The sequence below is a fragment of the Budorcas taxicolor genome, chromosome 4 (assembly GCF_023091745.1).
Source record: "Budorcas taxicolor isolate Tak-1 chromosome 4, Takin1.1, whole genome shotgun sequence".
NCBI lineage: Eukaryota > Metazoa > Chordata > Mammalia > Artiodactyla > Bovidae > Budorcas > Budorcas taxicolor.
In genome coordinates, this window is record NC_068913.1 from 105,880,832 (window position 1) to 105,906,954 (window position 26,123).

The 26,123-nt window shown below is 40.4% G+C and overlaps 1 protein-coding gene across 4 annotated transcripts; it reads right to left on the minus strand.

Moving 5' to 3' along the window:
- Positions 1 to 681: 681 nt before the first annotated feature.
- MRPS33 (mitochondrial ribosomal protein S33) lies at positions 682 to 10,101 on the minus strand. Of its 4 annotated transcripts, none has more exons than XM_052638860.1 (4): positions 10,010 to 10,094; positions 8,735 to 8,787; positions 4,753 to 4,994; positions 682 to 1,037 (listed from the first exon to the last, which is right to left on the minus strand). In XM_052638860.1, exons 3-4 carry the CDS (start codon positions 4,965 to 4,967, stop codon positions 932 to 934), a joined length of 321 nt encoding a protein of 106 aa, XP_052494820.1. In that variant the 5' UTR covers positions 4,968 to 4,994; positions 8,735 to 8,787; positions 10,010 to 10,094; the 3' UTR covers positions 682 to 931. The 4 variants fall into 4 exon arrangements, with proteins under 4 accessions (XP_052494820.1, XP_052494821.1, XP_052494822.1 ...); XM_052638861.1 differs by lacking the exon at positions 10,010 to 10,094 and adding an exon at positions 9,868 to 9,886; XM_052638862.1 differs by lacking the exon at positions 8,735 to 8,787 and having other exon boundaries at positions 10,010 to 10,101.
- Between the last annotated feature and the right edge of the window lie 16,022 nt (positions 10,102 to 26,123).

Sequence of the window (26,123 nt, forward strand, 5' to 3'; positions counted from 1 at the left end):
TCGTCTGGCTTTTGTTTCATTATACCTAAAGTCGTACTAGTTAGTGTTTTTTCAGTTCCTCAAACTAGACCGTTTCCTTTTATCTTTGGGCTTTGCCAATGGATGTTCTCTATGCCTCTAATGCTTTCCCACCATTTTTATTCTAATACCCTAATTTATTCTTCAGAGCTCTTTAGGGAGGCCTTCTTTAAATTACCTAATGAAGTTTTGGCCTCTTGGTATCTCTCTGGATCAATCCATCGATCCATCCACATTCTCACAGAAGTCTGGATTTTTCCTTTGTAGCATATAATACAGCTGCATTTGTGTAACTGTGTAATATCAGTCTCTCACACAGGACTGAAAGTTCCATGAGGTAGGGACTGTTTCCTGCAAAGCACTGTATTAGCAGGACTCTGGCAGCTTGTATAAAGCAGGTATTCGGTACTCTCCTACCAGGCACAGCCTTTTATCCCACAAACTTACCTTACAGATATTCTCAAAGGAGTAGGTGGAGAGGAACATAAAGTTTGTGAGCTTGGTGGTGGAGACAGTGGTTGAATAGCCAGAGAGATCAAAGAGTTTAGGGGTGGTTTAGGTGGGGAGGCAAGAAGGGAGTAATGAGGACGTTCATTTAATGAGTCTCCCCTCCGCTCTCCCAACACCCCATCCCCTCCCAAACCAGTCATTCAACAATAAATAGTCAGGCATTCCATTTCTTTGAGGAATAAGGTAAACCTCAGATTACAGAACCAAGGCAGATAATTTTGCAGAATTACAATGAAACCAGTCACAATTCACTGGGTTAGATTTCAAAGCAGAGATGATGGTGTTCCTCCAAACAGTCTTCAACCTGGGAAGCTGACACTCCTCCAGGATGTGGACAGACCGTAAATACACTTCCTCCTACTTTCAGCTGCTGAGAGAGAAGTCCTCCCCTGATGGACCAGCACTATTTCTTTTTCGCTGCTCTTTTCCCTTCTCCTTTCCTTGGCTTCTCCTTTCCACGAAGTTTCTTTAGACGCAGCTGCTCATCCTTAAAGTCCTGATGTTCGTCTCTGAAAGGTGAAAGAAAAAAATAATTGGCCAGTATTTTTATCAGAATGGAAAAATTCACCTGTTTAGAGTGTTCCCTTACGTGGTTCTGGTTATCAAACTCTTGACTTCTACAGCTTAGTGAACAGAAAGGACATGGAGCCCCTGATGTACAGACAGGCTGCGTTCCCAGCGTTCATTTCTAAGTCAGTTTCCCCTCACAGAAGCGAGGTCACGAACAGCAGTTAACTGCCAAGCCCATCTGTGTAAACTGATATTAATTATGATTCAACACTAATAATTGCCCCAGGTTTCCCTGTAACACCAAGACTACACACTGATGGGGGCAGAAAGTGCGTATAAGCTTCAGTAGCTACATGAGACCCTGGGAGGCCCAGGGATCAGCACCTAAGGGGACAGGTGTGGAGGAAGCTGCCTGGATGACAGTGGATGAGTCACACAGAAGTCTGCTGGGGAGTCTCCAGCAGAAGGAAGCTGGGTCAGCAGAGAGGAACTCTACAGACAGGTCTTTGAGGAATCAAGGCGGCCAGGGCTGTTTGTACATATGAATAGGGTGTAAGCTGAAGACTGCCTGTACTGTATAAAAATGTCTGCATTTTATAATCAAACATGGTCATTCCTCAGTATCCTTGGGGAACTGGCCTAGGACACCGCCCCACCAATAGATACTAAAATCCATTGGTGCTCAGGTCCCTTATATAGCATAGCATATAATCTATACACATCCTCCTGTGTACTTTAAATCATCTACTTATAATACTTAATAAAATAAATGTAAATGTTATATAGAGAGAGTTGCCAGTGCACGGCAAATTCAAGGTTTGTTTCTTGGGACTTTCTGGAATTTTTTTTTTAATATTTTCAATCTGTGGTTGGATGAATCTACAGATAGCTAACCTGTGGATAAGGAGGGCCTAAAACAGTATCGTGTTTCAATACGTAAGCTCTGGAACCCATGTGACCCTGGGTTCAAGCCACAGCTGCACCACCTAGTAGCTGTGTGACCTTGGGTGAGGATCCTTCCCTCTCTGCACCCTGGTCTCCTCACCTGTACGAGTGTGGATAGTGGTAAACTAATTAAATGTAAGAGAGTGGTTTCCTGGGCCCAATTTTCAACTCCTGATGCTGTTTTTTTTAGGGTTTCCCTGGTAGCTCAGCTGGTAAAGAATCCAATGCAGGAGACCCTGGTTTGATCCCTGGGTCAGGAAGATCCCCTGGAGAAGGGCATGGCAACCCACTCCAGTATTCTTGCCTGGAGAATCCCCATGGACAGAGGAGCCTGGTGGGCTGCAAGTCCACAGGTCAGAGTCCGACATGACTGAGCGACTAAGGACACACAGCACAGCTGCTTTTTCATTTTTTTTATCCTTTAACTTTTGGCTGTGCTGTGTGACTTGTGGGATCTTAGTTCCCCAGTCTGAGATTGAACCTGGGCCCTTGGCAGTGAAAGCTCAGAGTCTTAACTGCTGGACCACCAAGGAGTTCCTCCAGGTAGTTTTAAAAAATAGATAGGTTTTATAGGGTTGGATGTTTCATTCCATGAACATGATAGCTACAACAGACCTCTCTGGGATTAGCTATGCGCTGTGCTTCACTTAGTCGCTCAGTTGTGTTCAACACTTTGCGACCTGATGGACTGTAGCCCGCCAGGCTCCTCTGTCCCTGGATTCTCCAGGCAAGAATGCTGGAGTGGGCTGCCATGCCCTCCTCAGGATTAGCTATGACTGCCCCCAAGTAAGTCACTCTCAAAAAAGCAGCCAGAGTAATTCTTCTGACAGCCTGGCAAATCGCTCTCTGCTTTCTCAGCCCCCTTCACAACCTGCCTCCTGTTCCATGGCTTTCCCGTCAGCCTGTGAGGCTCCTGGAACAGATGAGGCGCATTCCTCAAGGTCTTTGCTCTGCTTTGGCCTCTGCCTTGAAAGCTCTTCCTTGGGCACCCCCTGGCTCGCTCTCCACCCTCAAGTCTCTGCGGAAACCTCTCTTCTCAGTGAGGCTACCCTGACTGTTCTGTTTGATACTGTGATCCGTCCTTGCCCTGCCCACTGAGGGCCCAGTCAGCACTCTTGATCCTGCTCAGCTGGCTCTACTATTTTTTCCCCTGCATCACATTCAACTTTGTAACATTCCACATGATTTACTTACTTAGTATGTTTTTCCCTCTCTTCTTCCCTCCCGTCAGTCATTTCTGACAACCCCCCAGCCAGAAAGACAATTCCACAGGCAGGGGTCTTTGTGGATGAACTGCCCAAGCACCTGCTTGATGGAATGAGTCACTGTTTTTGAGACCCTGATTCCCTTCCCATTTTGTAGGTCTTTGTAAGATTTTTTTTTAAATTGAAGTCTGCCTGCTTTCATCCTGCCTGACTCCCCAGGAGGCCTTGCGTTAGAGGCACCATTTACTGTAACTAGTGACTACATGCATGAAAATAATTGTGTTTCTCCAAGGATAACTAAACCTAAGTGTTTTTCCTCTGTCCCCAAAGGTAGTTGAAGCTTTATTTTTCAAACAAATGGGGAGCAGCAGCAAAAAAGTAAAATAACTGAAGGTAATTTTGATATGGGTTATGATTTTCTACTCAGGACATGTGTCTTTCAATATTTTATTTGGGGTAAGAATAAAATTAATTTTTATTTTTTGAGCCAAGACTTTAGGAAGATAATCCCAAAAGCAATTCCAGAAATTCAAAATACATCATGGATTATCATCTCTAGTGATATATTAACTAAGAAAATCTATTTTGTTCATAGAACTTTTCCCTTGTGCCCATCTTAAATGCCTGCATACGGAAGGTACTTAAAAAAAAAAAATCTGTTGGGTAAATGAATGTACCAATCTCTAGTTATTTGGAATGAACTGTTAATCTTATTATATTAGAGCGAACAGTCCCAAATTAATTTTTGTAACATCGCCCTAAGACAATTAAAACATGTTAAATTAAAAAAAAAAGTAGGCATTTGACTTGATACAATTATGTACTATTTAAATTCTTGTATAATGAGCATGTATTCGTTTGGTAATTAAGACATTTTTTAAAAGAAAAACGATCACAGGGGTATTTGATCTTTTTTCTTTTTAGAGCAGCATATCATCTTAAGCGCCCACTTCCTACACATGCACAAACATACAAATGCATGGTGGAAAGAGCCCGCTACTCTTACTATTACATACTATTATCCTATTATAATATCAATTACCTATTACCTGTAAAGGTAAACTTCAGCTTTAGTATGCCAAAAAGGGTACCAATTAAAAATGCCCAAAGAGAGTGAAAGGAAATAAGAAATCCAACAAAACTGCCACCAGGAAAGAAACGAGGCTCCCCCTCACCAGTTAGGAAGCAGGTGGCTGCGCCCTTTTCACCTGACCAACGGGATCTGCTCAGTGTGTGGACCTATTTCCTCTGCATCCATTGAGTGCTCTTAGATTAACAACTAATTCAAGGTCTCACTATAGCTCAGTGTCTAGTCAATGTCAGTCACATCTTAGACATAATTAAGGTATGTCTTCTAGGAAGTGCGTGTTTCCTTTTTTTTCTTAGTATACTCATTATGGACATTTCGAAAGCTTTCCCCTCCCACAATTGTACCTTTTGAACTACCTGGGCACTATTATAAGAATAAAAAAAACTATGAAAGTAGGCTAATTTTTTCCCTTTCTGATCTATTAAACAAACCTCCTATAGGTTACTCTGTATGTTTTTTTTTTTTTGTCATTACCTGTAGAGGCCAAGAAAACGTAGTATCCCCATGAGTGCAAAGTAAGTGTTGTGATTTGGATACCAGTCATAAGTCTCCTTCCTCTTGGCCAAAGGCTGCTCACTGAACAGCTTCACCACTTTCATGGATTTGGAATCAGTAGGCCTGGCAACCTCACCGAATAGCCGGGCACTCAGACGACTCATGCGCAAGGCATATTCTGAAAGTGAAGACATTTCTTGAGCAGCAAGGAATAAGAGGCCCTATAGAAAAATGAGAACACAAATGGTTCATGTTAAGAAATTCCCAGATTATCTAAGGAATGCTTTACAAAGTGAAAACACAGAGAGCCACCCCTGACTTAGTTCACGTTGGCAGGACATGCCTTGGGGTTGAGAGATCTCCACAGTCCGAGTGGATGCGCAGTTCCTTTGAGCGCTTTCCACTTGCATCTTTTACGCTTGGTGTTAACATGATTATTCCTGTGCTGTAATGCCCTTTTTCGATGAACGATTCTGTGATTTAATAGGTTATTTACTGATAGTCAGCTTACCTATTTGTAGGCTAGATGAGGACAGGGAAACAAGTTATCCAGCCACAGCATCTGTTATTATACCTTCAGAAAACACCGACCTCAACACTCTGCAGAATAAACATGCTGACTGCTTGCCATCTAAAGGTTTAATCATGGTGGAGAAATAATTATGCTGTTGTCTTTATTATCAGCCCTTTGAACACTGTTCTCCTCAAGGGCTCCAGATGGCTCTGAGAATGGCTAATGAGTTATGAGGTCATTTAGCCTCTAGGTTGCTGGACTGGATTCTGCCTAGAGACAGACAGCCAGTTGGGGAAAACAGAGATAATAGTCTTATAGGAATTGACTCGACGGCTCAAAAGATTCATTTTATTCCTGAATAAAAGGCATTTATGAGTTGGGATGTGACGTGTCTTATCTTCCATCTTATATATTCTGTTTAATGAAAACTTGCTAAATTTGTATTAGCTGAAAACAGAAACTTTTTCTTTGGAGGCATAAAATGGTGAAATAGTGTAAGAATGATATCTGCAACATGCAGAAATTACAGGTAATATATATTGAAGATTATATAAGTGATACATTAAAAATCAAGACTGTTCACAAGTACTATATCAATATTTTGTAACTATAAATGGAATATTACCTTTAAAAACTGTGCATCACTATAGGGTATATATGTAACATATAATATTGTACATCAGCTATAATTCAATTACAAAAGCAGTAGAGAGTTTCTTATATTAGAAAAAAGAACGATGCTAGTGGACTAACTCTCATTCCATTTTAGTTCAAATGTAAGGGTAACTGTCAGCAGAGTATACTAATTTACATAAACTTTTGTAGTGACATGAGAGTTTTGTTGACTAAGACAGTATCTTGGGGGACAGTTCATCTAGGATGAAAAGGAGCTGACCTCTGAATAGAAAAAAAAGGCATCAACTTATCTTGAAAAACCAACGGAAGAAATATATTAAAAAAAAACTCTCCTGAACAGGAATGCTGACAAGTAAATTTCAAAATTGCTCTGGCAATTTAAATACCCAGTATTTAAAGAACTTTTCATGTCCATTCCAAGATCCACTGAAAGAGCCTAAAGGATGACCTGAAACCAATTTCAGGTCAATCTCTAACCAGTAACCTTCTGAAAACCAACCAAGCAATCTTGGGCCAACAGTGCCACCTGAAGGCCAGCAGTGGGAGAACGGTCAGGTCCAAGGTCTCCCAGCCCATCTCCCCTCCAAGCTGGGATGTGTGCAAGCCTTACTCCTTTCAGCACTCTGTTTCAGGATTCCCTTCTTTCCCAACTCTTGCTCCACTGTGGATGGGGATGGATTGGGGTTGTTAGGGCCAGGTTTATAATTTCATCAATGAGAAAAAGTCACTAACAGTTTAACATATAAAGAGAGCTAAAAAGCCTCTTGATGAAAGTGAAAGAAGAGAGCGAAAAAGTTGGCTTAAAGCTCAACATTCAGAAAATGAAGATCATGGCATCCAGTCCCATCACTTCATGGGAAATAGATGGAGAAACAGTGGAAACAGTGTCAGACTTTTTTTTTTTGGACTCCAAAATCACTGCAGATGGTGACTGCAGCCATGAAATGAAAAGACGCTTACTCCTTGGAAGAAAAGTTATGACCAACCTAGATAGTATATTCAAAAGCAGAGACATTACTTTGCCGACTAAGGTCCATCTAGTCAAGGCTATGGTTTTTCCTGTGGTCATGTATGGATGTGAGAGTTGGACTGTGAAGAGAGCTGAGCGCCGAAGAATTGATGCTTTTGAACTGTGGTGTTGGAGAAGACTCTTGAGGGTCCCTTGGACTGCAAGGAGATCCAACCAGTCCATTCTGAAGGAGATCAACCCTGGGATTTCTTTGGAAGGAACGATGCTAAAGCTGAAGCTCCAGTACTTTGGCCACCTCATGCGAAGAGTTGACTCATTGGAAAAGACTCTGATGTTGGGAGGGATTGGGGGCAGGAGGAGAAGGGGACGACCGAGGATGAGATGGCTGGATGGCATCACTGACTCGATGGACGTGAGTCTGAGTGAACTCCGGGAGATGGTAATGGACAGGGAGGCCTGGGGTGCTGCGATTCATGGGTCGCAAAGAGTCGGACACGACTGAGTGACTGAACTGAATAATGTATCAGGTTTTGCACATTACCGGAAGTTGCCTTCAGAAGCTACAAAAAGTTTCTTTGCATGCATTATCTTTTCTCTTCCCTCCACCCTTCAGTTCAGTTCAGTCACTTAGTCATGTCTGACTCTTTGCGACCTCATGAACTGCAGCATGCCAGGCCTCCCTGTCCATTACCAACTCCCGGAGTTCAACCAAAATTGGGTGAACAATTACCTATTGTCTCTAAATATGCGTTTCCCTTTCGGAAAACACAGCTTGCAGGACTGTGTGAGAAATAAGACAGTGGCACTGAATAAATGGCAAACTAAAAAAACAAAAACCTAAATGTGCTTGGTATTCATACATTCTATATACAGACACATTTGTTTGTTCTTTGTCCTCATTTAACCATGCACAAAAGGAGATGCATACCCCATGCAGCTGAACCTGTGCCTCCCTGGAATGGTATCCTCACTTACAAACACTGACACCCAGGGAAACACAGGGGAGGGGACCACAGCTTGGCAGTAAGGAGGAAGGGACTCAGCAGGACTGTGGTCACTGAAAGCAACACAGGATGCTAAGTCATCTCCATGCCAGCCTTGGAAGGCAGCAAAGTGCTGGGACATGGCTCATGGATAACAAGGTCTCATTAGAACCCAACGGAGGGCTTCCCTAGTAGTCCAGTGGTTAAGAGTCTGCATGCCAGTGCAGGGGACATGGCTTTGATCCCTGGTCTGGGAAGATTCCATGTGCCACGGGGCAACTAAGCCCGTGTGCTGCAGCTGGTGATCCCGTGCACTAGAGCCTACGCTCTGCATCAGGAGAAGCCGCCGCAGTGAGCAGCCCGGGCACTGCTGCTAGAGAAAAGCCCACATCCAGCGATGAGGGACCAGCGCAGCAAAACATAAGTGAGTAAGTAGGAAGATTTGTTGAAAAAAAAAAAAAAAAAAAAAGAAGAATCCTGTGGAAATGATCATATCACAAACTCAAGGCCTAGAACTTTTCTGATGGAGAAAGAGAAGAAGCTTCTCCAGACCTGAAACATTTACTAGAAACACAGAAGCACTTGCTAAATAGAAGCAAACAAAATGGCTCTAGCAATTACCAGTTACTGCTTTGTAGCCTCTTACAGAGCCCAGACCTATATGCTCCTGATGAAGGGTGGCATGCTGCTGCTGCTGCTAAGTCGCTGCTAAGAATGGCGTAGGTGCTAGGTAATCCTTTCTTTCACAGATTAAAACAGCTCAAAAGTTATGCTGTCCCTAAATACTGGTCCTGAGACTGGCAAACTGCCACTCTTTACTAGCTTTGATTTTTTTTTTTAAGATTGGGAAAGCCTTACCTAGGACTTTTCAGGATCCTCGTATGTCCCTTTACGGAAACTTTCAACTTTATCTTAAAAACAAACAAAAAAGAACATGTTTACTGTCTGAAAGACATTAAGGTAAAAGGCAAGTAAATTAGATTTTTATCCACATGAGGCCACTTAAAATATCAAATTTTCTTTAAATGTGAACTAAATAAAATGGTATCATGAAGAAAAATTACCTGGACTGAAAATGCTAAGTAAAAACGAATTACTGAAATGTGCTGGCTGGAGCAAGATGGGAGAAAATGTCCATATTTTTGCTTTAGCACATAAGAGCAAGTTTCTGTATCTTTCTGATAGGTCTGATGCAGTAAAAAGGTCAGGTTTGTACAGTAACTGACTTTGGATTATGTTTGCCTTTTTTCTTTGAAAAGTGTGGATGATGTTCAAGAGTTCTTAATCTGGGTATCCCTCAGTGTGGTGAATCTCGGGGAGCTGTATTTAGAAGCATATGCTAAAAGGTGTGTGTGTGTAAATTCTGCTGCGGAGGCAGGCTTCTCAAAAACCACTGGTTAGTGGACAGCGCCAGCTTTGGAGTACAAAAGCTGGCTGGAATTTTGCCTTTCTACTTTAATGGTCATATCGTGTTTGTAGTAGTATGTATTCTTTGCCTTCCTTTTCTCATTTACTACAGGACAGTTATACTATGTCACTGCCTTGCCAGGGTGACAGGCAAAAGTCATCGGGCAAGGAAGTCACACACTGTGCACGCGTGTTTCACACACACAAAAAGCCAACTAGACACAATGCTTTATTATGTTTAAAGCTTGGTGCTAATTATTTGACTGGGTCTCAGAGACATGAACGGCTCTGAATGTAGGTCAAGCTTTACTCATTTCAACAAGAACATCCCTAACCCCCTCCAACTGCCTGGATCACACCTCTCTCCTGTGATGGAAGCAACAGTGTCAAGCTGGGCTTTTCGCTAATATATTTAAGCTGATACAACTTATCTGCATTACCCCCGACTTCCACACATAGTAACCGAGACTTGAATGCTGCCTGATCAGAGTAATTGTTGGGCCGGAAAGGAAACTACGCTAGGGCCCTTCGTTGGGTAAATTCACCAAGTTAAGCAGGAGAAGGCCAAGTTGTTTGGGTGATACCTGTGAAATCTCCGCGCTGGTTAATGAAATTGACTCGTCCTATTCTGGGCGACTCTACAAGGTTGGAGACCCCCGCTCGGTCTCTAAAGCCATCGCCCACAACTCACTACAGAGCCCCCCTAAAAGTCACGTACGGCCTTACCTACTTGTGACCTTCTCTCCTGCGAGCACTTTTCCCGGAAGGCCAGCCCCCAGCCCGCCCCCAAGTGCCCGCCGGAGACTTCAGCGGAGAGCAGTAGAGAAACGGAAGCGTGGGGGCTAGAGAGGAGTCTTAGGGAAAGACCCGGAACTCTTAATGTCGTACCTGACGCCTGCGCAGTGAGAACAGCGCCTCCAGGTGCGTGGAGGACTGACGGAGACGCAGGTTCAGGTGCGAGAGGCTTGGTTTTCATGGACTGTCCTGTAGGGTTCGCTAATTGTATTTTGTTGGAAGTGGCTCTAGCTTGGACCTCCCAACCTCTGAAGTAGTGTTTATACATGCTCCTTGTCGGGGAGAATGAAATGCGTTTGTTTTTTCTTTTCCTCCTTCCGCTTTCTTTCTGTATGTTTTCTTTCTCTTTTCATCAAGCTTAGGCCTTGACGTGCTCCAAGCGCATTGCTTGACTTTAGGGGCTGAGGAATCTGACTCACCAGGAGTGCCATTCCCCTCCCTCCGGGAGGCTGTTCTTGATTGATACCCCTTTGCTGGGTGAGGGGCGCTGTTTGGAGCACTCTCCCTTTCCACCCACTGCCCTGGAAGCTTCTTCAGAGAGTAGACAGGGTATCTCTCTGACTCCTCAGTGGTTATCTACACCCTCTTGGCAGTATTTCACTCCGTAAGAGATCTACTCTCAACCAAGCCACATAGGCATTGAATTGAAGCATTTGTTGAGTGTTTGATAGTTCAACTGAAAACGCTACTTATTTTTTGAGCGTTATTCAAGGCCTGTCATAAATATTCTAAAAATGTACCCTGGGAAAATGCAAATCAACAGCGTGCTATATACCTAGACACCCGCTTCCCTTCTACAGAACTTTGTATTATTAACTTAGGCTTTGACATCTTATCAATATGTGCTTTAGAATTTATTTCTATCAAGTTAAGTTTTGACATGTTATCAGTTCAGTTCAGTTCAGTCGCTCAGTCGTGTCCGACTCTTTGCGACCCCATGAATCGCAGCACGCCAGGCCTCCCTGTCCATTACCATCTCCCGGAGTTCACTCAGACTCACGTCCATCGAGTCAGTGATGCCATCCAGCCATCTCATTCTCTGTCATCCCCTTCTCCTCCTGCCCCCAATCCCTCCCAACATCAGAGTCTTTTCCAATGAGTCAACTCTTCACATGAGGTGGCCAAAGTACTGGAGTTTCAGCTTTAGCATCATTCCTTCCAAAGAAATCCCAGGGCTGATCTCCTTCAGAATGGACTGGTTGGATCTCCTTGCAGTCCAAGGGACTCTCAAGAGTCTTCTCCAACACCACACTTCAAAAGCATCAATTCTTCAGCGCTCAGCCTTCTTCACAGTTCAACTCTCACATCCATACATGACCACAGGAAAAAATCATAGCCTTGACTAGACAGACCTTAGTCGGCAAAGTAATGTCTCTGCTTTTCAAGATGCTATCTAGGTTGGTCATAACTTTTCTTCCAAGGAGTAAGCGTCTTTTAATTTCATGGCTGCAGTCACCATCTGCAGTGATTTTGGAGCCCCCCAAAAATAAAGTCTGATATTGTTTCCACTGTTTCCCCATCTATTTCCCATGAAGTGATGGGACCGGATGCCATGATCTTCGTTTTCTGAATGTTGAGCTTTAAGCCAACTTTTTCACTCTCCTCTTTCACTTTCATCAAGAGGTTTTTTAGCTTCTCTTCAGTTTCTGCCATAAGGGTGGTGTCATCTGCATATCTGAAGTTATTGATATTTCTCCTGGCAGTCTTGATTCCAGCCTGTGTTTCTTCCAGTCCAGCGTTTCTTATGATGTACTCTGCATAGAAGTTAAATAAGCAGGGGGACAATATACAGCCTTGACGTCCTCCTTTTCCTATTTGGAACCAGTCTGTTGTTCCATGTCCAGTTCTAACTGTTGCTTCCTGACCTGCATACAGATTTCTCAAGAGGCAGGTCAGGTGGTCTGATATTCCCATCTCTTTCAGAATTTTCCACAGTTTATTGTGATCCACACAGTCAAAGGCTTTGGCATAGTCAATAAAGCAGAAATAGATGTTTTTCTGGAACTCTCTTGCTTTTACCATGATCCAGCGGATGTTGGCAATTTGACCTCTGGTTCCTCTGCCTTTTCTAAAACCAGCTTGAACATCAGGGAGTTCACGGTTCACATATTGCTGAAGACTGGCTTGGAGAATTTTGAGCATTACTTTACTAGCATGTGAGATGAGTGCAATTGTGTGGTAGTTTGAGCATTCTTTGGCATTGCCTTTCTTTGGGATTGGAATGAAAACTGACCTTTTCCAGTCCTGTGGCCACTGCTGACTTTTCCAAATTTGCTGGCATATTGAGTACAGCACTTTCACAGCATCATCTTTTAGGATCTGAAACAGCTCAACTGGAATTCCATCACCTCCACTAGCTTTGTTCGTAGTGATGCTTTCTAAGGCCCACTTGACTTCACTTTCCAAGATGTCTGGCTCTAGATTAGTGATCACATCATCATGATTATCTGGGTCGTGAAAATCTTTTTTGTACAGTTCTTCTGTGTATTCTTGCCACCTCTTCTTAATATCTTCTGCTTCTGTTAGGTCCAGACCATTTCTGTCCTTTATCAAGCCCATCTTTGCATGAAATGTTCCCTTGGTATCTCTAATTTTCTTGAAGAGATCTCTAGTCTTTCCCATTCTGTTGTTTTCCTGTATTTCTTTGCATTGATCGCTGAAGAAGGCTTTCTCATCTCTTCTTGCTATTCTTTGGAACTCTGCTTTCAGATGCTTATATCTTTCCTTTTCTCCTTTGCTTTTCACCTCTCTTCTTTTCACAGCTATTTGTAAGGCCTCCCCAGATAGCCATTTTGCTTTTTTGCATTTCTTTTCCATGGGGATGGTCTTGATCCCTGTCTCCTGTACAATGTCATGAAGCTCATTCCATAGTTCATCAGGCACTCTTTCTATCAGATCTAGTCCCTTAAATCTATTTCTCACTTCCACTGTATAATCTTACGGGATTTCATTTAGGTCGTACCTGAATGGTCTAGCGGTTTTCCCTACTTTCTTCAATTTAAGTCTGAATTTGGCAATAAGGAGTTCATGATCTGAGCCATAGTCAGCTCCTGGTCTTGTTTTTGTTGACTGTATAGAGCTTCTCCATCTTTGGCTGCATAGAATATAATCAATCTGATTTCGATGTTGACCATCTGGTGATGTCCATGTGTAGAGTCTTCTCTTGTGTTGTTGGAAGACTGGAGAAGGGAATGGCAAGCCACTTCAGTATTCTTGCCTTGAGAACCCCATGAACAGTATGAAAAGGCAAAATGATAGGATACCAAAAGAGGAATTCCCAGGTCATTAGGTGCCCAATATGCTACTGGAGATCAGTGGAGAAATAACTCCAGAAAGAATGAAGAGGTGGAGCCAAAGCAAAAACAATACCCAGTTGTAGATGTGACTGGTGATAAAAGCAAGGTCCGATGCTGTAAAGAGCAATATTGCATAGGAACCTGGAATGTCAGGTCCATGAATCAAGGCAAATTGGAAGTGGTCAAACAGGAGATGGCAAGGGTGAACGTCGACATTCTAGGAATCAGCAAACTAAAATGGACTGGAACGGGTGAATTTAACTCAGATGACCATTATATCTACTACTGTGGGCAGGAATCCCTCAGAAGAAATGGAGTAGCCATCATGGTCAACAAAAGAGTCCAAAATGCAGTACTTGGATGCAATCTCAAAAATGACAGAATGATCTCTGTTCGTCTCTAAGGCAAACCATTCAATATCACAGTTATCCAAGTCTATGCCCCAACCAGTAATGCTGAAGAAGCTGAAGTTGAATGGTTTTATGAAGACCTACAAGACCTTGTAGAACTAACACCCAAAAAAGGTGTCCTTTTCATTATAGGGGACTGGAATGCAAAAGTAGGAAGTCAAGAAACACCTGGAGTAACAGGCAAATTTGGCCTTGGAATGTGGAATGAAGCAGGGCAAAGACTAATAGAGTTTTGCCAAGAAAATGCACTGGTCATAGCAAACACCCTCTTCCAACAACACAAGAGAAGACATGTTATCAACCTATGATAACAAGTAGCCTTGTTAACTTGGGTCTGGCTTAAGAAGTTGTCACAGGGTGTAATGAATATAGCATGTATCAGTTCAGTTCAGTCGCTCAGTCGTGTCCGACTCTTTGCGACCCCATGAATCACAGCACGCCAGGCCTCCCTGTCCATCACCAACTCCCGGAGTTCACTCAGATTCACGTCCATTGAGTCAGTGATGCCATCCAGCCATCTCACCCTCTGTCGTCCCCTTCTCCTCCTGCCCCCAATCCCTCCCAGCATCAGAGTCTTTTCCAATGAGTCAACTCTTCACATGAGGTGGCCAAAGTACTGGAGTTTCAGCTTTAGCATCATTTCTTCCAAAGAAATCCCAGGGCTGATCTCCTTCAGAATGGACTGTATAACTCAGTACAAAAAATAGACCGGGTGGGAATTTCACCTTGTCTTGGCTTGTTGGCTTCCCCTGAATATTGGCTGTTAGAAAGTTTAAAACCAAATTTGCAATGGACTCATGGCAAGAGCTATTATGTGTGTATTTCCATAAGCAAATATAAATCTTGTTGGCTGTTTTGTGTGTCTTCAATTTCCCCCCTTTTTGGCCTATTTATTAGTTGTGTTATCAGAATGTTTTGTGAATCTCTGTCAGCTATCATAATTTTTTCTTAAAATATAATAAGGCTTACAGGTGGCTGTGTACTCTGGGGCACTTTACACTATGACTCCTATTAAGTCAATTTCATAGGGATCATACTCTTTTCTAGAGCCTACTGTAACAAAATACCACAAGCTTGGTGACTTTAAACACCAGAATTTTATTCTCTCACAGTTCTGGAGACCAGAAATCCAAAATTGGTATCCTTGAGCCAAAACCAAGATGTTGGAAAGGCTGTGCTTCTTCCTGAGGCTCTGAAATAGAATCATTTCTTTGACTCTTCCAGCTTCTGGTGGTTGCTGGCATTCATTGACTTATGGCCACATCATTCCACTCTACAAGGCCAGAATCTGCAAATAGCTCTCTGCTTCCTCTTTACATCACCTTCTTCTTGATGTGTATCAGACTTCCTACTGCCTTCCTCTTAGAGGGATATGTGTAATTGCATTTAGGGCCCACTTGATAACCCAGGATAATCTCCCCATCTCGATTCTTAATTTATTCACATCTGCAAGGGCCCCTTTCCCTTATATAGTGGGATTCACACCTTCCAGGGATTAGGACTGTCAACCTCGGGGGGACATTTTCCTGTCTACCACAGAGTTAGAAATAGCAAGTCTATGATACTGACCTGTAGAAACTGTTACTGACTCAATGGGGAAATTTAATTAGGGTGGGCAAACTAATGGAACAGAATAAAATTTAACCTCCTGGGGACATTAACTTCCAGACCTTTGCTTACCCACTTGTACCTCCAAGCTAAAGCTTCCTTAAAGACACTTGTTATAGGTAGAAATTGCCTTATATATTTCTCTTTTCTGAAACCCAGTGTATTAACATTGTGGATTATGAATCATTAGTTGGTTGTGAAATCAATTTAGTGGGTCATGAGCAGCATTAAAAGATGTTGGAATAGGAAATATCAGAGTGCATTGCATGTAGTAAGGGTAATTATTGTTTCATGAAACAATCTGTATGTGTATATTGGATCATGATATAAACATACTGCTTACTCTAGGCTTGTAGAAGGCATCTGTTGTAGGCAAATTCACTATTCATCATACTCTATGGCAAGTTGCAGCCAGAATTAAAGTTCACATCAACTGAAGTTCTTATTGTGTGGAATAGTCTATGGGGCAGGAGGATCCCTGCCCCCTCAAGTATAAGTTAATTTACAGAACCTTATTTCTATAAGTGTTCTTCCCCAGTGTTGGGTAGGTTCTTTTATCTTATTTCTACATTTATAATAGTTATTTTCTCAATTTACAAAAGAAAGATACATTCCTCACCCAGGGTTTAAAACCCTCCAGTATAACAAGCAAAGATATTCAAGATGTTTTGGGAGAAGCTTCTTTTTCCCCTTGATCATTATCTGTATTTATAAAAAAATTTTAGTTTTGTATTGAGGTATAACTTATTAACAATGTTTTGTGGAAGTTTCAGCTGAACAGTGAAGGAACTCAGCCATCCAAATACATGTATCCATTTTCCCCCAAACTCCCCTTCCCATCCATGCTGCCATATAACATTGAGTCCATGTGCTATACCATAGGTCCTTGCTGGTTATCCATTTTGAACATAACAGTGTGTACATGACCTTCCCAAACTCCCTAACTATCCCTTTCCCCCGGCAACCCATAAGTTCATTTTCTAAGTCTATGAGTCTCTATTTTGTAAGTTAAGTTCCTTTGTATAATTTCTTTTTAGCTTCCATATATAAGGGATATCATACGATATTTCTCCTTCTTTGTCTGACTTACTTCACTCAGTATGACACTCTCCAGGTCTATCCTTGTTGTGGCAAATGACATTATTTCATTCTTTTTAATGGCCGAGTAATATTCCACTGTATATATGTGCAACATCTTTTTCTGTTCCCCTGTCGATGGGCATTTAGGTTGCTTCCATGTCTTGGCTATTGCAGACAGTGCTGCAATGAGGATTGGGGTACATGTATTCTTTTAGATTATGTTTTTCTCTGGATATATTGCCAGGAGTGGGATTGCAGGGTCATATGGCAGCTCTATTTTTAATTTTTTTAAGGGACTTCCATACTGTTCTCCATAGTGGCTATACCATTCCTACCAAAAGTATAGAAGGGTTCCCATTGGAAGAAGCTTTCTTTAATGATCAGTCAAGACAACATAAATCTTTCTTAGGCTTCTGTCTTTTCCTATCTTACATATATTCCAGATAAGGGTGAAGTAAACTCTTAGATATGGTAATTGGATATTCGTTGTGACTTTCTGAAATCAGATAGACTGTGTGAGTGTGAATGCTGGGAGTGATAGTAATTTTCCTTTAATCAGCACATCTCTTTTATCTTCCGTGGTTAAGAAGTATATTGTTATTGAGGGAGAGTCTGGCGAGAGCAGAGCAAAACTGGCATTGAAGAAAATATTGAACCCTCATTTTTTTCATGTATATAAACATAAGCAAAAAAAACTTTTTCAGCTAGTCTCAATGCTTATCTGTAGGATGTATTGTTATCTGGAAAGGAAAGTGACTTTGAACAACCGAAGGAGTGAAGGTTAGTGACACTGATTCTTTACCCAGGAATTGAACCCAGGTCTCTTGCATTGCAAGCGGACTTTTTACCAGCTGAGCCACAAGGGAAGCCCAAGGATACTGGAGTGGGTAGCCTAGCCCTTCTCCAGCTGATCTTCCAGACCCAGGTCTCCTGCATTGCAGACAGATTTTTTTTTTTTTTTTTTACCAACTGAGCTATCAGGGAAGCCCTCTTTTAAATAAAAAATGAATTATTTTAAGAGAGAAAATAATTATTCATATTTTTTCCCATTACATAGAATATGCAAAAACATCATGCATAATTTTATTTGCTTATTTTTTTGATGGCCACTTTTGGTACCACCTAAAATCATTTTGTGTACACCCATCAGTGCCTTAATTTTATTTTAGATTTGGCATGTGTTGTTCAATGAAATTTAAAACATATTGTGAAAATTGCAGATTGCCAAATAGTTCCTGTTCCCTCTCTTTCCAGGCATAAGATTGTAGTTCATTTCATGCCAGTTCTTGGAGTTGGGTAAGGCCATGTGACTACCCATGGTCAATGGGTTATAAACAGAAATGAAGTGTTGCCTTTACCCATATGAAACTCTCTGGTGCTCTCCTTTCCCTCTGGAACTGAGGATCATTGCTTTGTCAGCCTTGAGAGTTGTGATTATGAGGAACAGATGCTGTTCTGCCAGCCACAGTGTGCACCTAGCTTAGGTTAGAAAGACGCCTTTGTTGTTTGAAGTCGTACAATTTTGTTTTTTGTTACGGCAGCATAACATAGCCCATCCTGTCTGATACACTTATTTTATCAAATTCTGTCATGAAGTACATAAATACATCCCTGCTTAATAATTTATGCCTCTTACTAACAATAAAATTATGTGCTAGCTGCTAGACTGATTTGTTTTTAACAGCATGTACTTTTATTCTTCATTAAATATAAGGGGAAATTTTTATTATTATTTAAAAATCTGCTTAGAGTATTGCAGAACTTTTATGTGATTTTTACTTAGTTATTCCTGAAAGTTGAAAACCAAATTTCAGTATACACATGGACATACTTATTAAAGGGATACTGTGATATAAAAAAATTATAATTTATAAATAGTATTTACTTTGTTTTACTACTGTGAATTAGCAAATTAAAAGCAGAGACATTACTTTGTCAACAAAGGTCTGTCTAGTCAAGGCTGTGGTTTTTCTAGTAGTCATGAGAGTTGGACTATAAAGAAAGCTGAGTGCTGAAGAATTGATGCTTTTGGACTGTGGTGTTGGAGAAGGCTCTTGAGATTCCCTTGGATAGCAAGGAGATCCAAATAGTCCTTCCTAAAGGAGATCAGTCCTGGGTGTTCACTGGAAGGACTGATGCTGAAGCTGAAACTCCAATACTTTGGCCACCTGATGCAAAGAGCTGACTCATTTGAAAAGACCCTGATGCTGGGAAAGATTGGGGGCAGGAGGAGAAGGGGACGACAGAGGATGAGATGGTTGGATGGCATCACTGAATCAATGGACATGAGTTTGGGTAAACTCTGGGAGTTGGTGATGGACAGGGAGGCCTGGCATGCTTCGGTTCATGGGGTTGCAAAGAGTCGGACACGACTGAGTGACTGAACTGAACTGTGAATTAAGTGATGACAAAATGCATATACATTTTTATTCCTGATTTTGTAACATTATAAAATGTATCAGTTCAGTTCAATTCAGGTCCATAGCCTTGACTAGACGGACCTAAGTCGGCAAAGTAATGTCTCTGCTTTTGAATATGCTATCTAGGTTGGTCATAAATTTTCTTCCAAGGAGTAAGCGTCTTTTAATTTCATGGCTGCAGTCACCATCTGCAGTGATTTTGGAGCCCCAAAAAATAAAGTCTGACACTGTTTCCACTGTTTCCCCATCTATTTCCCATGAAGTGATGGGACCGGATGCCATGATCTTCGTTTTCTGAATGTTGAGCTTTAAGCCAACCTTTTCACTCTCCTCTTTCACTTTCATCAAGAGGCTTTTTAGTTCTTCTTCACTTTCTGCCATAAGGGTGGTGTGTCATCTGCATATCTGAGGTTATTGATATTTCTGCCGGCAATCTTGATTCCAGCTTGTGCTTCTTCCAGTCCAGCGTTTCTCATGATGTACTCTGCATAGAAGTTAAATAAGCAGGGTGACAATATACAGCCTTGACATACTCCTTTTCCTATTTGGAACCAGTCTGTTGTTCCATGTCCAGTTCTAACTGTTGCTTCCTGACCTGTATACAGATTTCTCAAGAGGCAGGTCAGGTGGTCTGGTATTCCCATCGTATAAACTAACTCTATTAGTTCTTATTAATACATCATTTTAGTCTTGATTGGTTTTGATAATTGAACTTATGAGATATATTTTATAATCTATTTCCCAGTTTTTAGAAAATTTGCATCAAATACACATACTAACACATATATTGGAATTGAAAATTGTCACACTTTTTCTCAAAGTGAATTTCATTTAGCTGATTGGTTTGAAAATGAAGATTGACTTTGCTAATTAGATTTTGTGGTCAATAGCACATTTTCTCCAAATTGAATAAATTATATCTGCAATCCCTCCAGGGTTCAGCAAAAATATATAAAGTACATGATGTAATAAAAGTGTTTTATAAAAAATATTTTGCATTAAATTAATAACGTTTCCATTTTGCTAATCCTTTAAAGGTTATTTCAGGTAAGGCAAGATACTTCTAAATGAGAACAAAAGAAATATGGATTTGGTAAACCTTAGTATTGCTTTTTTGATTTATTTCCCAGACATTGTGAAAGTGAATAGCAATGATGCCTGGATAATAAATTCTTTTTCTTTTAACTCAAATTTTAGATTCTGTTTTGGAGGGTAACAGCCTCTCCATTGTTTACTAGTTATGTTATTTTGAGTTGCAGAAATTTTATGTTTTTCCTTATATTAGCATCTGTAGTAGGAATCTTAGCAGCAGACAGTAACGGCTCCAGCTCAATATATTCTTCTAAAATTCAGACTGAAAACAACTCTTTGTTTTCAGAAAAATTTGAGAAACTATTGAAGTTGTCAGTTGATAGATCATCACAAATAATATTTATGATAGATTTCTATGTAATCTTTTGCATCTAACTTGGGATGAATTTAAGGACTTGGATGATATTGCTATGACCTAGCTTTTTCCATTCCCATCTACTTGTTCCTGTGAACAAAGTTTCTCAGTGCTTATGTCAATACAAGTAAAAGTAGAATTGATGCTGTCTCATTCAATAAGAAGTAATAGTTGTACATGAATACATTAAATCAATGGGGAAAACTTCTGTCAAGAGATGTGTTAAATTTTTTGTTGTTTATAAGGATTCACCTTGGACAGCAAGAAGGTCAAACAGGTTAATCCTAAAGGAAATCAACCCTGAATATTCATTGGAAGGACTGATGCTGAAGCTGAAGCTTCAGTACTTTGGCCACCTGATGCAGAGAGCCAGCTCATTGGAAAAGATCCTGATGCTGGGAAAGACTGAGGGCAGGAGGAGAAGAGGACGACAGAGAATGAGATGGTTTGATGGTATCACTAACTCGATGGACATGGGTTTGAACAAACTCTGGGGGAAGGTGAAGGACAGGGAAGCCTGGTGTGCTATAGTCCATGGAGTCAGACATGACTCAGTGATTGAACAACATAAGCACTCTCCAAAATTTAGGATATGTTTAATTTGTTTTGATTGCTTGTATATCAAAATATTATAACCCTAAATCAACCCGAAGGGAAAACTATTTTTAACAGATAGACAATTTCAGTCACAGAAATTTAAAAAAATTAAAATTTGATTTACAAATATTTTATTGCCAAGAAATAGAATAAATGATCAAGAAATGTCTTTTAAGTATAAAAATATAGTAGGATAAAGTGACATTTCATGAGGTAAGTAGAATGTAACTTCAAGGAGAAAAAGAAATGGTATAAATTTTTCCACTATCAAAGAAGGTCATATTTGTGTATTTTATAAACAAAATGATGATGGTTATGAAATTACTATTCCATTGGACATTGAAAAGATGATGTAATGCTTTTATTTAAAAATTTTCATGTTGGCAATACACTTTACCATTCTTTAAATTTATGATGAGAAATTTTAGATGTCAACTTAAAATGTATGTGCAAGGGAGCACATGCTTTCTCTTAGGTGGGTCATAAGCAAAAGTTCGAAGATCATTTGTATTTTATTTTTTATGCTAACAGTTTCTAAGGCTGTTTCCAAAAGTGCTAACTGGAGAATTAAGGTAGTAGTCTAGGATTCATTACAGTTTCTTTTATCAATTACAGTTTCTTTTATTAATTACAGTTTCCTGTATTAATCACAATTTCTTTCTGACATCTCTTTTTGTGAGAACTCATTGCAGAAAAAGAGTTATACCTGTCACTTATCTGGGTAATTGTCTCATTTTATAAGTATGTGGGTATTTATGTAGGCTATTTATATATATTTTGGATATTTATATATATTCCTGGATATCGATATACAGGAAAAAGCAGGTCTCTTCTGGTGGCACTAACTACTACTAGTGACTTTCATCCTTCTCTGCTGTTTCTGTCACCCAGTTCTTGTATGGCTGTTGTATATCATTTCAGACAAAGAAGGTGATGACTAGGGAAAAACAAAGCTTAGAAATATAGGAAAATATTATCTCTTTATCAGAATAATGTAAGTGCACTTTCCCCTACATCAGTACATTTAAAAACATCAACAGTTTGTGAAAGGATTTAGTAGCATGTTGGTATCATGTGAAAACCCATTACCAAAAGATCTCTGCATCCAAGGCCCTCTATTTTCTGAGCTTCTCAGCCCTTTATCTCAAGCCTAAAAGCATATTTATCCATTTATCCTATATTCTTTATGTTGTAGTTGTCTGAAGTATTACATGTACATTCATTGAAATTTGGAGAATATTAGTAATTTTTGTTCTCAGCAGTTATACATATTTTAAATAAAGAAGAAAAAGAGTCTATTATATTTACCTAGATATTTACCATCTTTGTTGTTCTTCTTTCTTTCCTGATGGTCCGAGTGCCCCTCTGGTATAATTTCCTTTCAGCCTGAAAAACTTCGTCACTTTTTAAAGAGCAGATCTGCTTGTGGCAAATTCTTTCATTTTTGGTTCCAGTGAGAATGTCTTTATTTCACTGTCATTCCTTAAAGGTATCTTCACTGAATATAGAATATTCTGAGTTGAGAGTTGTTTTCTTTCAGCTCTCAAAAATGTTCTGCTGTCTTCTGGTCTTCATGGCTGCTGAGGAGAAATCAGCAGTTGTTCAAATAGTTGTTCCCCTATATGTAATGTGTCAGTTTTTAAGATTTAAGAAAAAAGAAAATCTTTGATCTTCGGAAGTTTATATTTTTGGGACAAGAATAAAAATCATGCCAGGTTCATAAATCAAACTTCTGAAGACCAAATTTTTTTTCTTCAATCTTAAAAATTGACATCTGTACACTTATGACTTCACTATATTAGGGAACTTTTGGCCATTATTTTTTCAAAAATTCTTTTTGTATTAATTTACTTCTCCTGTTCTTCTAGGACTCCAGTGACTGAAATGTTAGATTATTTGATGATGCTCTGTTTATTTCCCCCGCTTTCAGGTTGAATAACTGCTATAATCTGTTTTCAATCTAATCTTTAGTTTCACTGTCCCTTTCCATCCTCATTGTCTCTGTTCTTTTGTCAAGCTGTGCGTCGACATTTTTATTTCATATAAAATGTTCATTTTCAGTCCTAAAATTTCTATTTGAGTCTTTGCTGTTGAATCTATTACTTTGCAAAAAAAAAAATTGTTTCTATTCACTTAAGGAAGGTTTATCTTCATGAAGCATGGATATGATGACTAAAGTCTTTGATATGTCCAATATCTAGGTTGTCTTGGGGTTGGCATATCCTAATTTTCTTTTCCTTACAAATGGATTGTAATTCCCTGGTTCTTTGTATGCTGAATAACTTTGGATTATGTCTTGTATTTGGAGTATTCGGTGGTGAGTCTCTCAGGCCTGTGAAAATTCTCTGGAGGATGTTGATTTTCGTTTGTTTTGGTACACAATCAGCTTGGTTATATTTGGATTGTAAGTTGTGTGTTGCCTTCTACGTCAGTTCAATTTTCAAAGCCCTTACAATGCTGCTTTGGGTCAGTTCTAAGCATGTGCAGATTAGGGAGTAAGCCTAGTCATGGGTGAGTCTATGCATGTAGAGAATTAGGGATCCCTTTGTCTATCTTTCTGCTCACTAAGATTTCCCTCACACTCTCTTGAGTCCCAGGGGCCTCTTTTCTTCATCCTCTGGCTGTAAAGACAGGTTTCTGCTAGGAGTTTAGTCACCTGCGTTGCATGATGGGGCCACCCATGGGGCCGAATAGGGAGAAAGAACAAAGAGAGAAAAAAATGGTAGAGGTTCCTCCGCAGTCCCTTTCCGCAGGGCCTCTGTTTAGGATGGTAAGTTATTGAGGCTTCGGATGCTTCCTCTACCGCCACTGTTCTACGCCCCGGGACTGGGGCTAATCTTGTGGTAAAGCTGGCTCTCAGGCTCTCCTCTTCCTGGTCCTCCAGACAGTAAGGCAGTGTTTCTCTTGGAGTTTATTTGCTACCAGACCCAAGTTCCTCCCTTGGGTTACCCTTGGGTGAAATCTGGGAGAGATACAAGAGGAAAAACAAAAGGAAGCTCATCACCTCTTACGCAGAGATGATTTGTTTAAATTCCAGAGTGAAAGTCTCTCCCATCCTCTGGAGAAGAGATTGCCATCAGCCCCTTTGTAAACCCTGAGTCTCACAGTTTTGGGGTCTTCACCTTTGGTTTTAGCACCCCTGCATCTTCAGCGTAGCGTCAGGCCCTCGTTGTTGTTCTGTGGGGAACTGGGTATCACAACTGGTGCTAAGATGCTCTCTGAGTGGTAAATGGTCTGCTTGTATAATCCAGAGACCTGGTATTTCTTTGTACAAAAATCAACTCTAAATGTGTCGTAGATCTAAATATAAGAACCAAAACTATAAACTTTCTTTGAGAAAACATAAAAAGACTACTGTGATGTTAGACTAGACAAAGTCTTCCTGGATCGGACATGAACAATGCCAGCCATAAACTAAAAAGTTAATAAATGATGCTTCCTCAGAAATGTAAAACTTCTGATTTTTGAAATATACTTTTAAGAATAGGAAGAGAGAAGCCACAACGGGGAGAAACTATTTGCCAAAATTATACCTGATAAAAGACTTGTGTCCAGTCAGAAAACAGGAAGAGCTCCTACAACTAAAATGTAAGAAGATAAACAACCCAGTTAAAAACATGAGCAAAAGATGTGAACAACTCTTCACCAAAGAAGATATACAGATGAAAACTGAGCACGTCAAAAGGTGTTTAACATCAGGGGAATGTGAATTCAAGGCAACATATTGACTAGAAAGGCTGAAATTAAAAACAGAGAATAAGAATGTTGATATGGATAGCGGAATTGGAAAATGGTATAGCTACTTTGGAATATAATATGGTAGCTTATTATAGTGTTAAATATCTCCTTACCAGAATTCCCCCAGATTTCCACCTAAGAGAAATTTAAAAATATGTTTACACAAAGACTTATACTCAAATGTTATAACCAGTCTTATTTATGATCGTCCAAACTGAGAAAGGTGAAGGAGTGTGTGTGTGCAAATGAAGAAGATATTCTGGAAACCAATCAGACTGAGAAAGTGTTCTTCTCTAGCTATTTCTTTTTCTCCAGCTATTTCTAATGTTATTAGTTGAATTGCTTCTCTTTCTGGATCCCTAGCCAGTTTCTCTTAATAAAACAGTGTATAATCAGCCCATCGTTGAGTCTTCCCACTATTCGCTGGTTCAGTACTTTTCCCTATTTTTTTCTTAGAACTTTTCTAATGGGGTAGTTAACTCATCCCTTCACAGTGAATCTTGATTTCTGTCTGCTCACAGGAATTCTAGAAGCCATCATCATCACCGTCATTGTCATTTTATCAGCAGCAGCAGCAGTGTGTAAGTACTATCATCACATCATCACCACCACCACCACCACCTCCACCACCATCATCATCCTTAAAGTGGTTTTTCAGTCATCACTGAAGTGGGCTTTCAATCCCGTCCATCTAAAACAGGGCAGACGCCACATAACTTAGCTTTAGCAGACTTGCTTTGCTCTTCCGAAATAATCTCACTCCCAAGCCTGTTACTGTGGTTCTCATGGAGTGAGGTAGCAGAGTGGTTAAGAGCATAGGCTGTGAAGCTAGACTTCCTGGATTCAGCTTGTGGCTGAGCCACTTACTAGCTGTGCAGCCTCAGGCAAGTTACTTAACCTCTCTGTGCCTAAACCTTGGGAAATTTTTAACCTCTCTGTGCCTTAATTTCTTCCTCTGTCAAATCAGACTGATGGTGGTGCCTGTTTCATAGGATTGTTCTGAGTATTAAATGTAATATTATAAAGCACTTAGAGCAGTGCCTGATACATAATTAGCTCATAGTAAACAATAGCTCAGTTGGTAAAGAATCTGCCTGCAATGGAGGAGACGTGGGTTCAATCCCTGGGTTGGGAAGATCCCCTGGGGAAGGGAAAGGCTACCCACTCTGGTATTCTGGCCTAGAAAATTCCATGGACTGTATAGTCCGTGGGTTCTCAAAGAATTGGACACGACTGAGCTTTACTTTCACTTTCACTTTCAGATGCTAATAGTAAATGAATTATAATAATAATTACATTGCTGTTCCTGTTTCCTGGAATGTCCTGCCCTCTGCCTTCTATTTAACCAAGCCATCTATCCTGAAGGCTCAGGTTACTTCCATGTCTGACTTGCATCCATCCTGTTTTTTCTTTTTAAAAAGTTTTTATTGGAGTATAGTTGATTTTAAA